Raw genomic sequence first — 17,374 nt, forward strand, 5'->3', positions numbered from 1 at the left:
TGTTTCTCCTGAAGCCGTTATTTTATGTATTTTCTTTGTATATATGCATTGGATCTCTGAAAACTCCCATTCATCAGGTAGTCAGTATAGAAATGTAGTCTAAAATGCTCATCAAAATTTATGTCTAGCATCTGGTATTAGGATTTTGCCATCATTGGCTTTTTCTAATATTCTTCTTATTTTTACTCTATATTCTATTGAAGCTTTGACCTCAATGAAATATCTTTGGCATCTTATTAATTCCCCTATCTTTTCTTTACTATACCATTGTATTTCACTCCTTGTTTTTCTGGCTTTCAGACTGTTCATCACTCTGCGTGCTGAGAGGAGATAAACCTACAAAAGGGGCTTTCATTTTTATCTATAGTAGCTGTACCAAATACATGAAAAGGATCATAGATAGTTCTTCCATAAAGACCATTCCTATTGCATTAAATCATTAATGAACACTATTGGTTTAAAAAAAAAATACAGAATACTTTGTAAGAAGTGCTTTTCATTATAAAAATGCTGTGAGAAACAATTGACTACCTTATTTAGGGCAGACATTTCTGAATTACAGAATAAATACAAATGCATTTAGAATAAAGCAAAAGTTTTCTCTGTTCTTTGTTGAGTTATTCATACCTACAGGTTTCCTGCTGTGGGTTCTTGATTGAGACAGGGTGTTTTCTGTTAACCAAGGCTAAATTTTTGCATTCTTAGTTCAGACACCTAGTTAAAAAGGCACTTAGAGGCATCTGATACCCTTGTAAAAATGATCATGATGAAATTTTTTATCACTTATGACTTAAAATATAATTTTTAAAATTTTCCAGGTTACAGCTTCCCAGCTCTCTGCATCCAGTAATAAGTGTTCAATCCTGATTCTAGCAGACGGTGAGAATGAAAAAAGCAAGTGGGTAGGAGTACTGAATGAATTGCATAGGATCTTGAAGAAGAACAAACTCAAAGACCGCTCAGTCTATGTTCCCAAAGAAGCTTATGACAGCACCTTACCACTCATCAAAACAACACAGTCAGCAGCAATCATAGGTATGAAATGAATAAGAAGTAAGCTCTAAGAAAAATAAGTATGCTAAAAGCACGCTTTTTTTTGCAAAAAAACAAGTTAAATGGCATTATCTACTGAATAGAAAGTAACATGTAGTGTTTTTATCCCATATGGGAGTGTGTAGGGGTTTGAGAGAAGTGCAATTCACTACCCAGTATTTTATCAGATCTTAGGAATATTTCCCCTATTCTCACATACTCATTATGAATGATTTCAACTGAGAATTGGACATTACTCTTTTGTTATTTTTTAAACATAATTCCTTAACTGGGCAAAATTAGCACTATAGAATAGACGTAAGTCACTGACTTTACTAAATCTGCTTGTGGGACCAGAGAGAAAATGTAAAAGCAGAGAACGAATTAGTCATTTTAAATGCTACTGCATACAATTTGTTAAATTCTCATTATTTAAATTATTTAAATATGATACTACAGTTATTGCAAAGTTGGTAGTACTCTTAAGTGCTCTGAATGGTTTGTTAAAAATGACATTTCTTGCTGTTACTTCTAGTAACAGGAGAAATGGGAAAAGACTTATTTTTTCAGAAATCTGAAAGATTGGGAGGTTACCAATAGTTTTTTTGTTACATGAATGTGTTGGGTTTGGCTTTGTATTTGTTTATTTCAAGATGTTAAAAAACTGTCTCCGTTAATCAGAATTATCACTATTGTTGAAGAAGAATTTCCAAAGAAAAATAACCTTCTTTTTTTTTTTTTTTTTTTTTTTTTTTTTTTTTCTTCTTAATATCATAGACCATGAAAGAATAGCTCTCGGGAATGAAGAAGGGCTATTTGTAGTGCATGTCACCAAAGATGGTAAGAGATTAGAAACTGGTAATAATTTCCCTAATAGTAAATAATCAGAAAGTGACTTTGTAACCTTTTATTCTCTTACAATAATTTCTGGTTTCATTTTTCTCAATTTACTATATTATCAACTGGACAAGCCCATGTGAGAGCTGATAATCAAGAAGGTGTTTTGTGTGCTTTCTGGTTTGAGTATCCTTTCCAGTCTCTGGAATGCAGTTGAAGGTTTTCTTCCCTTGTGTGAAGCAGGCTCAATACTGAATTCAGACCAGGTTACTCAGGACTTTGTCCAGTCGGGTCTTGAAAATCCCCAAGGACAGAAATTCCACAATCAATCTGGGCTGCCTGTTGCAAATTATTCTCACAATGAAACATTTTCTTTATATATCCAGTAGGAACCTCCCTCATTTCAATTCGTGACTGTTGTCTCCTCTTCTCCTGCTGTGCCCCTCAGTAAGGAGCCTGGCTTGATCCTTTCTGTAACCTCCTCCTTGGTATTGGAAATGAAAACTTATGTTCAGTATTGTAAAGAGATGTAACGACAGATGCCCAAGACAATTCAACAAGCAACATGTTTAATTGTATATTTCAGTTCTCTGAGGGATTTCCTTTATTCGGTAGTTTTGTGGCTATAAACTGTTTTTGAAATGAATACTGAAATAATACTGTGGTTGTTACTGCATCAAGTCTGCTCTTCCCTTCCTCTGATGAGGAAAAGCCAAAGGTCTACCCAGCATTGCCACATCTGGTATTACTAAAATACAGGTTTTGATTCTGTACTTTTTAATATAGCAGGTAAGCAATAAAGGGGATTTCTTGGGTTTCCTTCATAGTTTATCTTTACAAATACCTATGTTACAATCAATTCACACTTCAACATTATTTACTTGGATTTGGGGGGTTTTGTTTTGGCTTTTTTTAGAGATTATCCGTGTTGGTGACAATAAGAAGGTTCATCAGATTGAGCTTATCCCAAATGAACAGCTCATTGCAGTAATCTCAGGAAGAAACCGTCATGTACGGCTTTTCCCTATGGCTGCCCTGGATGGAAGGGAGACTGAGTTTTATAAGCTGGCAGAGACAAAAGGCTGTCAGTCAATAGTTTCTGGACATGTGCGCCACGGAGCTCTTACCTGCCTCTGTGTAGCTATGAAAAGGCAGGTCCTCTGTTATGAACTGAATCAGAGTAAGACACGTCACAAAAAGATCAAGGAGATCCAAGTCCAGGGAAACGTCCAGTGGATGTCAATCTTCAGTGACCGTCTTTGTGTGGGCTACCAGTCAGGTTTCTTAAAATATCCCCTTCACGGAGAAGGCAGCCCATACAGTCTGCTCCATCCAGATGACCACACACTATCATTTATCTCACAGCAGCCAACTGATGCCATCTGTGCGGTCGAAATCTCAAATAAAGAATACCTGCTGTGTTTTAGCAGCGTAGGGGTTTACGTTGACTGCCAGGGCCGAAGATCTAGACAACAAGAACTGATGTGGCCCGCAACTCCATCTTCTTGCTGTAAGTTGCCGTGTGTGTCCGTGTACTTGCTATTATACATTGAAGTGATCACTGCTTGTATTAATATCCACAGAAAGTGAAGTTCAAGGATAGTTACCTGACAGGTAAATGAATGCTCTCTGCTTCTGTCAGCATTTTTAATCTAGTCAGAGGGTTTAATCCTGATCTCATTTATGCTAGTTTCGACAACTCTGTAACTGACCTATACTGCTGTAATACAAAGAGGAATCAAAGGTCAGGATTTGTAATTCCAGTGTCCCAGTTTCTAAGCACATGGCCTGATCTCTAAAATGGCCAAAAAATTCAGGTCCTCCAGAGGCTATTGGGATCTTTATGCATTCGCTACCACTGATACTGGACTGTTGTTACTTAAAGACTTAAAATTTGATTGTACTTTGGCTCACCATTGTGGTTCAAGCTTTCTTGATGTTCAGAGTCATCAGGATCTGGTAGTTTGACTTGCTTTTCTCTAATGGTGTTTATTCCTACTTACTGAGTTTTTTTCTTTTCTTTCCTTACTCCTTCTTTCTCTCTTCCTCAGCAGTTTTTGTTGACACTATTCTCATTCATCTCCTCTCTTTGCTTTTTTAAAAAATCAGTTTTTAAGTTTTTCCCCCTCTGTCTCCCTCTTCCCTTCCAAAATACAATGTATGGCAGGCAGTATAGAAAATACATTTCATAACCTTAAGGGAAAAATACTGTATTTTTTCAAGATTTCCATTTCCAGCAAGAACTGTTAAAACATTTATTGCACATTTTTTCAAAGCTGGGGCTTTATCTTTGTGACGGTTGGAGAGAAAAAAAACAAACAACTTGCAATGCCTGTCGTCTTCTTTTTAATGTCTTTGTGAATGCAGATAAAGATTAGCCAAATTTGTCCTCAGAGTATCTGTGAATGAGCCCAGGCTTATGTTGATTTTTAAAATAGGCTGCCTTCTTACCTCACTGTGACAGCAATACAGCCACACTGCAGAGGAGAGGAATGTTTCACCTTGTTTGAGTGAAGCCCCTTCTGAATGTGGAAGGAGCAACTTTAACAGGCTATATGTCGCTTCTGGTTTTCCAGCAAGAGTGTGATTATTACAGTGGACTCAAAGAATGAGTGAATCAAAATAAAAGATTTTGTGATAGATTGAAAACCAGGTATTTTTACATGTAGTTCATCTATACTGGTCATTGATATTTGGGAAAGTTTTTTGATTGCCTTAAATGAAGTGACTTGATGTTATTCCAATTCAGAATGGAGGTATATTTTATAGCAAAAACTGTTACATTTAAACACAAATTGGATGCTCTTGTTAGTCTTGGCAGACCATGGCAGTCTTGTTGCCGACATGGAAATAATGAATTCTCCTTTAGAAGTGGTCCCAGTGGAACAAATTTCATCCTGGGGAAATGTGCCAGATAAGTAGCACAAGAATTCTCTTTACAATCCAGAAAATAAGAAGAGAGAATTGAAGCTAGAAGGAAACATGAAGATTTTTATGACTATGTCATGGTGCTTAGTTCCAACTGATGTTCATTTAGTGTATAGTCCAAAGACTCAATTCATTCAAATGATAGTTATTAAATAACAACAATATATTTTCCTACCACATCATTTACAAAATACAAGCTCTTAAAAATAGGGCTTTTAAAAGAAAAAAAACTTTGAACCACATCAGTGTTTGGCAGAGTAAACTGTAATCCCTTGTAGTTCAGAAAGCAGTTTGGTTCTGCAAAGTTAAAAGAAAAGTTGTGGAGGTTTTAAGTTTTTTTTGGTGTTGCTGGTTTAAATAAATATGATTATAAAAGCACGTGACACTATATCTAATCATTCCCTATCAGGTTACAATGCACCATACCTCTCTGTGTACAGTGAAAATGCAATTGATATCTTCGACGTGAACTCCATGGAGTGGATTCAGACTATTCCGCTCAAAAAGGTAACTTGCTGTTTCAGTATAAGTTAAAGAATATGTCTAGACTTAATATTGCTTTGCTACAGTCATACCGGGTTTTTTAAGCACATTAGAAGCCATCCTTAAAACTGCTTGTTTAAACGTAATTGAACTGAAGGAAGAGCTACTGCAAAGAAACTAGTGCTTTTTGTTTGAAATATAAGATACGAAATGTGTTTTGCATGTGGTTTCACTGTTTTAGATGAATGGTCAATCTGGAGCATATGAGTATATTGGACTTACTGATATTATTGTAGAGAGCAGTTTCTTGGTATTAATTGCAGATGGCTTCATTGGGACTGACTGCATCTATGTTATTGCCAGAAGATGGTGCATGTTAAGATAACTAAAGCGGCCTTCAAAAATCTATCTTCTGCTGCTTGAGAACATTGTAGACAGGTAGCATGAGAACATTTTGGTTCAACCAGTACAAATATTAAAACCAGGGAGATGTCAGGTTTAGATCACTTATCAAAAGGACGAAGTTTTTGAAAACTGACACTTCCTTGGTAATTAGGAGGTGTTTGCTCAGCTGTATTTGGAAAGAAAAAAGAGAAGTGTTTTTCTTCCCATAGTTTAGACTGACTTCAACTTTGTATTAGTGTCAACATAATTCCTTTACTGGCATCCCAATAACTTAGAACTACAAGAAATTGCCCTTGAGGTCTTGTGTTAGTCATTCAGTCTCTCTACCTATCAATTTCCCACGTCAGATGCAGACCAGGATATTATGGTGATGCTGTGAGGATAAATAATGCAAAGATCAAGGTGCTCAGCTATTAACCATCTTAAGGAGAGAAGAAGAATCTGGCCTTTTAGAGGAGATTTCTTCTACTCTTTCTGATGTCCAAACTTTGAGTTATGAAGCAGTTGGAGCATTTTTTTCCTACCCAGCAGGATGTGATTTAGTACTTTGATTAATATCTGGCTCAAGACTGCCCATGTAATAAGTGAAGCTACTTTCAACAAACAAGAACTGCTATATCTAGGAGACTCAAAAATGGCAATTTATTGTGAAGAGTTTGTTTCTTACACAATTTGCAGACTCAGTAGAGTGGAGTGCTTCTTTCATTTTGAAGTTGGAAATCACAAATACCAGTAGGTTTTAGCAACCTGTATATAGTCTTACCAAGTTGCAAAGCGTAATTGTGACATGATACTAACAGAAAGTAAAGCACTGCTTATTGCTTTGTGCATCTAATAGACAAAATTGAATTGTTATATGAAGTAGACTTCTAACAGAACTGTTTATTTAAATGCTCGGAGGAATGGTGTTAAGCCTATGTCTTTAAGTGGAATTTTAAGCAACTCTCTCTGTATTCATTCTCCAAACAGAAGTTTAAAATTGTTTTTAACTCTGCTTTGCAGCTTTAGTGACTCACAGTTGTTATTCTTGAGAGCAGGTGTGTGTTACTAGAGGTAGGAGACACTGCTCCCTGCAGTTCTGTGGAGCAGGCTTTGGTCTGGCCAATTATGCTGTTCTGTGCCCTGGTTGGCTTTATAACAGTGCTCCTTTTATAGAGTGTATAATGCACCTTGGAGCTTTCAGAATAAGATGCACTATGTAAACGTGAGTTATTACTCTTACAGAGACTGATTTTCCTTGTTTCAGGTACGACCCTTGAATACAGAAGGATCACTAAACCTTTTGGGCCTGGAGACAGTTAGATTAATATATTTCAAAAACAAAATGGCAGGTAAGTAAAGAGAAGGCAGTTTTCATCATGCAAATTTTTGTTTAGAAACACCATTTTTCTTTGGCCTGGATCTGTGCATTGTAGAAAGTGACCTCTCAAATGTATGTGTGCTTGTTAATTTCGGAGAAAGCCAAAGCTTACAGGTTCCACAATGATTGCAATGATATCTGCTAGGCAGCTACTGTGAACTTTTTTTTCCCTTTTTACTATTCAGTGAAGACTTGAATGAAGACTGGAAATAGAAAATAGAATGACTAGATGCTCCCTCCAAATCTGGGATCACCTGCCAGAACGCTGTCTGCACAATTAAAAACTTTAATAGTGATCTTGGCAGTACTACATTAAAATTAATATTATACTTAACCTAAACAAACCTTTCCCAAGGATCAGAAAGTAATATAATATTACAGATTCATAACTTGTTATTAGGGTCACATGTGATTGTGTGCCAAAGTTTTAGCTTCAAAATTCTATTTTTGTTGTGAGTCTTTTTGATTGGTTTTTTTTTTCTTTTTAGAGCCCATTTTTGTAACCATGCTCCTGAGTAATTTCCTTAACCTTTCATTTAACCTCTTAGATGGAGAGGGCATGTGCTTTGTTTTAACAATCAAAAGCTATAATTTTTTTTTAACTACTCTGAAAATAGTAGAAATAAGCACTCTAGAAACATACACTGCTGTTGGCAGTGTTTCCGTGTTTATTTAAATTGCTAGCAAATTTAGTACAAAAGGAATGACAGCAGTGGAGAGGAGCAATACGATGGAAGTATGTATAAATAATTTTCAAGTCTAATAAAGATTGAACATTAAAAGTAGAGCAGAAGAGAAAAAAAGGAGAGCATAGGATCAGAAGTGAGTAAGGCTGATGCTTTACTCCTGTACGCTTTTCACTGTCTTTCAGAAGAGGTTGCCAAACAGTAAAGTATCCTCCAAGTGTATGTCTTTAAAAGTCTGCAAGGTGTTTTCCCGAAGCTACTTGTAGTTTCCACACTTCATGAAATCTCCAGTTGATGTTAAGGAAAGAAGAGATTTCAGTTCCATACAAAAACTGTTTTGGCAGTGAACAGTGGGTGTTGGGTATGTTCAAGCTTATTAAGTGTAACTTTAGTCTCCATATATATAAAACAAGACGGAGCGGTTGCAGCACTCATTCAAAGTAATGCTCCTATTGTATGATTATCACTGCTGTACATTTCATGTCTTCATTAAAAACACCTTGGCCAGACGTACACATGTGGAAAAAATCTTCCCTTTTCCCACAGTTGCACCAAAATATATCGGTGTTCAAACATTTCAAAAGGAATAGCCTCTTTGGAGCAGGGAATCAATGAAAAAGAATCTTGCATCGAGTTTCCAGACAATTGGCAGAAGACTGTTCTAGTGATTTTCAGTTAGAGCTGCCAAAGAAAGTTTGAGATAGAGGACCAAGATTCTTTCCTGCCCACCTAAATGTTTTGTTTGAAAGAACTAATCAGTGGTATTTTGAGAACACAGTTGTGGCAGCTTGTGTGTGAGAAGGGTTAAGTCTATTGCTATATAACAGAGTAGATAGTGGCCAAGAAAACCCATAAACCAAGGAGTATTTGTTCAGGTTTGATGGGAAATGGGTGGTGTCCAGCACTAGCAAGAGCAGAGGAAGAAAATGTCTTTGAATTAAAATTCCATGAATACCTAGTAATTGTCCCACTGGATCATCATATTTATATTGATTTCAGAGGGTGATGAACTGGTAGTTCCTGAGACATCAGATAACAGCCGGAAGCAAATGGTTCGAAACATCAACAACAAGCGCCGTTACTCATTTAGAGTACCAGAGGAGGAGAGGATGCAGCAGAGGAGGTCGGTATTCAACATGTACTTGTCTTCTGTACATGCCTGTAGGCCCTGAAGGACAGTGACTGATGCCAATGTAGTACTTCATTTGTTGCTTTCTGGAATGCCCATTCAGATGTTCCTGTCTCGTCACTACCGTGTTAATCCTCAATGTTTAATTTGTATTAATACCAGTTTGGATATGGATATGCACTGGATACACAAGTATTCATTAGTTCAAATTAATTATGTGAAACAGCTGTAATTTGGAATGCATGTCTCCACATACTGTATATAGGTACATAGGTGTGCATATATACTGTATATATAAATATCTGTAATAAACACTTTGTAAAAGGGGATTACATTGCTAACTATACATATGGATTAATTACTTTCAGACTCTGGTTCTGCTTTTCTTTCTGAAGGCAATTCTACTCTCAGCAGTATTCCAAGGCATCTGCTTTTTTGATTTATAGATTTAACTACATAAACATTCTGTAAATCTCAGAAAACTCACCTCTTCAGAGAACATAGGACTTCAGGATGTGTTTCTAATAGAAGTCTTTAACAGGCCACAATTACTTTCCTAAATGGCAATAAAAATAGGTCTGCACTACTCACAGAGTTCACAGAGGATGTTACTGACCATTTACTATCACTCACTAAAGATGACTTGCTACTGTGCTAAGCTACACTCCAAGAACTGAGTATTTCAGTTTTCTAACTTCCAACGTCTTCCACCGGTGGTTGGCTCCCAGCTTTCCTTTCTTTATGGCTCTAAGAAAAGTAACAGCTGTGTACAGTGGAGACAAAATTCCAGTTCTTGTCCTTGCCTTTTCTGAGCTGATTGCGGTTTGGTCTTTTAAAATGTTATTTATTCTGAGTTCTGAAATGCATCCTTGCCATTTTGAAGAGCTTTTAATTCTGACCACAGACTGAGAAAGGTACTGCAGTATTATTTTAATTCTATTTTCATATTTGGTACTTCATTTTCATCTCCACTTTGTAATACATCACAAATGAGTTCTGCTTTTACTCATCTTACAGAGCTTTTTATCAGCTCATAGTGGTTGTATATTCTTTAAATGTTAGTAACTACTGGGTGCGGGCTGTTAGCCTGTAAACAGCATTCTTTTCTTCTGGCCCCTTGCCTCCTCTTCAAGCCGGAGGCTTGTCCATGCCAGTGCTGATAGCAAGGGTTTATCACTGTTAAGATGGTTAAATAGTTAATTTCCATTTAAAAGTAGCTGATAATCAAAGCTGTACATGTTTTATAAATGTCCATCCTTACGTCGAATGAAACATCTAAACAAAGTATTTTCTCTTCCAGGGAGATGCTACGTGATCCAGAAATGAGAAATAAATTAATTTCTAACCCAACTAATTTTAACCACATAGCACATATGGGTCCAGGAGATGGTATACAGATTCTCAAAGACCTTCCAATGGTAAGTACAAAAGTACATGTGAGAGTGACTGACTGCAACATAGGCTGCAAATAAGTGAGAGAAAGAGAAGTACAATTTTAAATGTATATTCAGAGTGTTGATGTATTTCATATCAGGAGCAGTGTTACTAGGGAAATGGAGCTGAACATGCTCTGCTGTATGTGATAAAATTTAAACAAAGAGGATGACACTTAAGCATCGAGGGGAGGAGCAGGAGTGGCTAATGCCTCCTGGGTTATAAGGCAGGTTGGCCTCTCGGTGTTGATGATAATTTTTATGACCTATATGAAAGGACAAAATTAAGAGGATTTGGGCCTGTATTCTTTGTGGAATGGAAAGAGAAATTCCTTTCTCCGTGAACTGTAGTTCAATTCCTTTCTTCTCTTCCCGTCTTTAACTCCATCTTAGCCTATCTCTTTACAGCCTCTTTTCCTCAGACAGTGGAACTGTAGCAGTTTAATAGTGTATAGTGCCCAAATTTCTTTCCATTCCAAAGATGCTATTTTCATTTTCTCTCCAATTTAACTAGTCTCAATGAAACAGAACTTCTTACATAAAAATTAACCTTTTAAGTTGAAAAATGGAAAAAGAAGACATGTAATAGCACACACACATGTTCGTTTCCACAAAACCTTATGTAGGAAATGCTCAGGATGATGAGCTAAAGACCAGTTAATTATTTTGTTCACAGGAGAGTATCATACTGCTTGCTTCAAGCTACCTTGAGCATCTTGTTTGTGTGTTCTGTATTGTTTTCTAAACTCGTCTACGATGACACAGATGTGATTCAAAAGATGCTAATTAGCACTGTAAGAAAGATCAGATTATATGATATCAAACAGATGATATGAGTACCACCGTAAGACATAGGGATTAGTACAGAAGTGCTGTCTAAAATGGTAATTGTTATTACTTGGAGTTTGTGCAGAAAGCAGGAGGTTGATGCTGAAATTGGTATTTTCAGATGCTGAAAAGCCCAGAGGAAACAACAGTAAGACTGGAAAATAAAGTGTGCCATGCAGTTGCACTAGTTTAGGAGTTTAGGAGCATAATCTCTGGTCTTCGGATACTCATTTTACCTCACTTTTGCAGCAAATAGTACTTTAATGTTACACTTTACCGTAAAGTCTACACATTGTACATGAGCCCTTCTGGCACTGTGTTTTCCTTAGATGAGAATATGGAAGGAAAGGAAATGATTTTCTTTAAATCTCATACTAGAGACACTCAGAGAAACCTCTCAATAACAAATACATTCAGTGCAATTGAGCAAAACCCAACATTGTGTGTGTGTGTGTGTGTATGTTTATAAATGAATAAATAATGAAGGAGCTGCTTCTAGAAAATACATGACACATCCAAGGGAAGTTGGCAGGTAGTGTTTATCTTACCTGGATGTGAGTATACGTACATCTAATGTTAAAGAAGGAATGATAATTGGCTTCAGGGCAGGATGTAGATCAGAATCTTTATTTACTTTTTCCATTTCTGGGGGGTTCCTTAAAATATTTCTGGCTCTTCTCAAGCAGAGAAAACAATCTGCTACTGCTAAAGGCAGGGCAAAAGACATCCCATTTCACACCATCAGTAGTTGAAAGTTCATGGGAATCAAAAGCTGCAAGGACTCTTAATCAAGCCCCAAATCTGGCAAGTGTAAAATGAGGAATGATTTTGTCTATTGAAGGGGATTTTCTAGACTTACATGGATTAATATTTCTTCAGCTATGTCATCTCTAAATGGCTTTTAGCTTTGAATTCATTCTAATTACGCAAGCCTTGTATTAGCTCAAAGGTCATATTTGAAGTTAGGACTGGTACTTTGCTTCTTACCAATCGATACGACATTTTGTAAGAAATTCATGAGTCACTTTCCACACTTAAAAGTGATGAGAAGACATTAGAAAATGTGTACAATATAGAATTGATTTCTGCACTTGTTCCACTGCTGCAGCTTCTTTTTAAAGTTAGTATAAAAACTCCTTTTTGCAAGTAGGTATCAGTCTTAATGCTGGGAGATGTCACTGTAGATAAAGCAAATCTGACGTGTATTTTTCCAACAGCTCCTTGCAATATCATATTGTAGTTGTATTCCTAACTTAACGGGTACAGAATTGTGTTAATCATAGGGCTTGAAAATGCGTGAACTCGAAAGTGTAACTTGAGATTAGGAAATAAATGTTCTGTCAAGAGCTACTTTGGTCTAGGTAGCTTTTTTCTTTTCCAACAGCTTCCTGTAAGGTATTTGGCTGGACTGAGTTTTCATTTAGTCTGTTCCAAACTACCTACTTTGTTTCTCAGGCACAAAAATAGAAGAGAAGGAGTTACTGTGTGCATGTGATGTTATGTATTGAGTCTAATGTTTTATTTGAAAGATAAATTTATCATTAAAAGAGAGGATGGAAATAGAGGACATTTCCTGAAGAATCAGTACACAAGGTAAAGAATACTCATCCAATCCTGTGTACAGTTCATCTCTATGGTGGTTTACAAGGACATAGAATTATTTCACTAGATTCATACCTTGTTCCAAAAAGGTGGATAGCTTTTTTTTTGTGCTTCTTAGCAGGTGTGATGATTTTGCAGTTGGAACATCTTCTTTGTATTTTTAAATAGATCAGTATGTTTCAGAAAAAAAAGTATTGTATTTTTAAATGAGAAAGATTACAGCATTTTACTTTGCAAATGCTGATTTCTGTTTATGAAAGCAGATGATAAAAATATATTTTTGCATTTAAAGAGGGCTACCACTAGGGGGAACAAGTAGCGCAAGACTAATAGTTTTCTCAAATTCTCTTCATCCAACTTTTTAGGTGATATAGCTTCTTTTTTTATGAGATACTGGAATGCAGAAAGTGTATGAAAGAATGGAGTGGGCCTTTTTATTTGCAATTTCTTCTGACTTATTTGAGCAATTTCAAATTTGGCTGGATCTACTGATACAAATTTGTTTATCCAGCATGAGCTTTCACTGAAGTTAGTAAATGGCTACGTAGGCAGAAGGGTCCTTAGTAATAAATAGGTTTTAATAGAGAATAGGTATTTTAATCTCTGTTGGATGAGATAGTCACAAACTAAATAGCCAGCTCAGCCTAGCTTTTATCTAGCATCCATGGATGAACTTTATAAAGCAAATGGCAATTTATATATATGTATATATTTATATTTATTTATGAATATATACATAATCACTTTATATATACATATTCACTTTATCTCTGCAGTCCCACTAACTGGCCTCTGCTGTCTTTTTCAAGGGAAATGCCAAAAACTGAATGAAGCACAGAATTAGAACGGGTAGCAATGGCCCTTGCGTGGCTGGGCTGCGATATGTCAGTGGGCGGGAGGGGACATACACTTGTGCTGCCTTAACCCGTGGCATAACTGCCTGGTGGATGCAGGGCCAATGGGAGCTTCCTTGCTCTCTCCCCACTACTGTTCTTAAGGATGTCTTTTGTAAGACCAGCTTTAGAGAGTTTAATTTGTATTGTAAATGTACAAAATGAAAATTGGATAAATTGAATGTTTTAAACTCTTTCAGGCTATTTGATATGTTGTATCAGATGCCTACATATGTGTAATGTATCTGTCTGCATGATTGCCCTTGCTGATGCAGCCACACAAGGGGGAAAGATGCTTCCTCTGTGCATTGTTTCCAAGGTCTTGGTATGCAAGAGGCACGTGACATGAATAGTGAGATATGTTTATGGCAAATTGCAGTCTCTTAGCCTAGTCCCACGTTGTTTTCTCTGTGAATGGACACCCTTGACTTCACTATAGCCCTATGTTTGGGCATAAATGAACATGCCCAAGGCTCAGAGTGAGATCAGAGTTAAGAGAGAAAATACTAGAGGTTATCAGGCAATTGCAAACTTTCATCCGTCTTCGTGGTGAGCAGCTACTTAGGGGTCTGGCTTTGACAAGCAAGTTTGTGGGCTACAACATAACAGAAACCAGAAGTTCTTGTTTGCTATTAACAGAGCCATAATCAGTACATACTTGTATTTTATTGATGTGGGTGCTAGATCTGGGTCGTTGTCTTGCTTTGTACAATTTAGAATCATTCCTATTAGTATATCCCCAAACTTATTTATTTACATGTTTTTCTTCCCTAGCAGCCTGTCACCAATTAACTGGCCGTACAGTCTGGCCTCCCTTCTGCCCTCTTGTCCCTTGAAGCCACTTTATCGTGGATGCTCCTTTGTAGTGAAGATCTGAAATCTGGAACTGCACTTACTGCAGCACAGACCACCTCTCTGTGTACATCAGATGTACAGGATTGATTTTGCTTTCATATTCTGCATGCCTACGTATTTTACCTACAAAAGCTAGTCTTGACTGCCATTATATTTGAACATTATGCTTCAGTTTGACCTCATTATACATGAGCCATTATACTTCCATTCTAGATGATGTGTGAAGCTTTGCTTGTTTCAAATGAGAAACTTTTATAGTAAATGAATACTTATCCATATTTGGTATTCTTTAAAGAAAGTGGGAACCCCATGCATGCATCTAATGGCGGAGTCCATGGGGAAAGTTCCATGGAGGATCATTTTAAAAATGTTGCCATATCGTGGCTTTTTCACATTCATGAATGCTGGCTAAATATTTTCATGGTCTGCAGCTGGCCTACCCTCTGCTTTTTAGCTTGTGATTTTAGAGACTCCCTTTTCTCCCTTATTGGCTTTTAGGAACGTAGCTGGCTTTGCTGAGCAGATAATTCAGCAAAGTCTGCTTTCCTGGACCATTCTTGGAATGGTGGCTTCTTGTACTGATATTTAGATGCTGCTAAACTTACTAATAATAACAATTTAATATATATTATGTCTTATATGCCATAATGTGGTAATTGATGTTTTGGTTAACATGCAAAGCCTCATAATAACTGTGTGTATGAAAAAAAAAAAAAAGTTGGATTTTACCAGCTGAAATTAAGAGAACCGTAACAATAATGTTTGGTAATATGTATTGGGATGTGACTTAATGTTCTTCCAGACTTTAATACGTTCCACATACAAAAAGTAGTGCCTTAGGTTTAGCAGAGGGGTAAGCTGTATTTTTACCATATTTTATTTTTTTAAGTCCTAACATTTCTAATGTTACTCAGCTCTGTTAGTTTTAAGGTGATGAAATCAGTTGGACAAGGGGAAGGGAAAGTTAGAAGTTAGAAAAGGTGTTCTGATTTGCTGGTGGCTGTTGGGCAAACCATCCCCTTGCAGGCTGACCTGGTGAACACGTACAGATGACACAGGGAGGGAGGCTGAGCCTTGAAACACTCTTCCATTAAATCTGGATTTAGATTACTTTAAATTATAAGAGCACTCGTGTCAGCACATTTTGTAGAGATAAATTAGAAGTGACTTCTGTTTAATTTGCAGGATTATTTCTCCCCTCTCTTTCTTTACGTCACACTTTGGGAGCACATTGCTCAGTTGACCTGTTAAAAACATTTGAATTTCCCAATACTTTTGCACCTTATCTGCTAAGGGCCTCATCTTCTGCAGCGCAGAGACAGCAGTGCAAAGTCCCTTCATTGCTAAAGCACTGTGAGGATTAAGTGAGTGTGCAGAAGGACATAGGCCTTGTCTCATCTGTCTACAGCAGAGTAGATTGTCCCAGTTGTCTGACACTAACCAGTTCACTTTCCCACGTGTCCCTATCCTGTCCAAACACTGTTCCCTCCCTTTAGAAATACTCTGTGTCTGTTGTACGGGTGATACTTAATTTTAATGGAATCACTAAAATGCATGAATAACAGAAGGAAATCTCTTACGATCTTTAACTGTTGTGTATTCTCATCTTTTCTTCTCCCCACACCATCTCACCTGTGTTCACCTTCCTTTGTTTGTGTTATGTCTATTTTAGATTGTAAGCTCCTCAAGGCAGGGAACTGATGCTTCTCAACTGTCTGTAAAGCACCTTTTACAACTGTGGTGCTCTTTGAAATATCAAATAATAATAAATATTAGAATCGATTCCTAATGAGTTAAAAGTTTTATTTGTTTTTAATGTTTTAGCAACAGCAAGGGCGGCAGGCCCATATGACACCATGTAAGGAAGGTGCTCAGAGGACTGGGGGTGACAATGTAAGAACCTGTGTGTTGACGGGCAAGCAGGGTTGCTGTCTGGCTGTCCTTTTGTGTTTGACTGCTCTTGTGGACTGCTGTTGCCGATGTAACCTGTACAACCATCCTTCATTGCTTTCTCTCTCTGTTGTCTTTGATAGCAGCGTTCCCCTTATCAATTCCCTCATCATCACTCCCGTCTGATCTCCTCTCCGAGCAACTTTGAGCACATCTACCACATGACTGTTAATTCAGCTGAAAAATTCCTCTCTTATGATTCCATAAACCCTGCATTTTCCCCACCTCCACGCTCTGTCCTCGGTACTCCAGACTTTATGACTCTGAGGGTATGAACGGCTGAGTCAGGTGTTCACTCTACTAACACTGTGTGGTTTTCCTTTTGCCTGGCTATTAACATGGGAGAAAAACCCTTGTAAGCGGTTTCCTTCACCCCTTAACTTTCTTCTGTCCCAATTGATTTATTTTCTGCTATCAGCTGTGGTCTTTCCACAGCTCTGACATGCCAAGAAATCGATACGTCATGACTGTAAGAAATGTATAACAACTGGGCTGAACCTTTTGCTATGAGAATAGCATTTTTAGAACGTTTTGCTACAAGAATAGCATTTTTAATCGCCAGGAAGGATGTGGGAATTTTGAATGATGAGTTCTCTGTTCCACAGTGTTCATCTTCCAGCAGTCGGTAGTGGGATGCTGTGTATCAGGTTGCCTTAGGAAAAGGTTCTGGATCTGTCTGTGTTGCACGAAACTTTCAAACTCTGTTTACGATGAAATCATGTAGAATGCAAGAATTTTTACACAGTGCTGTACACAAATTGAGAGGGAGACAGGTTGTACCTCAGACAGTTTCTAGTTAAATAAGTGAAGTTAGAACATGTACAAGCAAAATCAAAAATTAAAGATGATGGCAACTTGCTGATGTAGATCCTCTTAATCCTGATAGCTTTAAGCAGAGGCTGAGGTAGGATACTGTTCTGTAGATACCCTTCCAGTTGGAATGTAAGTTGGGG

General features: G+C 37.3%; 1 protein-coding gene across 11 annotated transcripts in view; it reads left to right on the top strand.

The window, feature by feature from the left end:
- Positions 1-17,374, top strand: part of CDC42BPA (CDC42 binding protein kinase alpha) — a 188,664-nt gene that overhangs the window by 161,849 nt on the left and 9,441 nt on the right. For 6 of the 11 annotated variants that reach the window (XM_075042495.1, XM_075042496.1, XM_075042500.1 and 3 more), the window contains 9 exons: positions 819-1,035; positions 1,810-1,872; positions 2,786-3,379; positions 5,207-5,304; positions 6,932-7,016; positions 8,731-8,854; positions 10,161-10,278; positions 16,296-16,364; positions 16,505-16,690. In XM_075042495.1, the coding sequence (XP_074898596.1) occupies positions 819-1,035; positions 1,810-1,872; positions 2,786-3,379; positions 5,207-5,304; positions 6,932-7,016; positions 8,731-8,854; positions 10,161-10,278; positions 16,296-16,364; positions 16,505-16,690 (1,554 nt within the window). Of the gene's footprint in view, positions 1-818; positions 1,036-1,809; positions 1,873-2,785; positions 3,380-5,206; positions 5,305-6,931; positions 7,017-8,730; positions 8,855-10,160; positions 10,279-14,390; positions 14,525-16,295; positions 16,365-16,504; positions 16,691-17,374 lie in introns of those variants that run through there. The other 5 variants (XM_075042502.1, XM_075042505.1, XM_075042506.1 and 2 more) reach the window with 3 other exon arrangements.

Source organism: Buteo buteo, chromosome 12, assembly GCF_964188355.1.
Source record: "Buteo buteo chromosome 12, bButBut1.hap1.1, whole genome shotgun sequence".
Taxonomy (NCBI): Eukaryota; Metazoa; Chordata; class Aves; order Accipitriformes; family Accipitridae; genus Buteo; species Buteo buteo.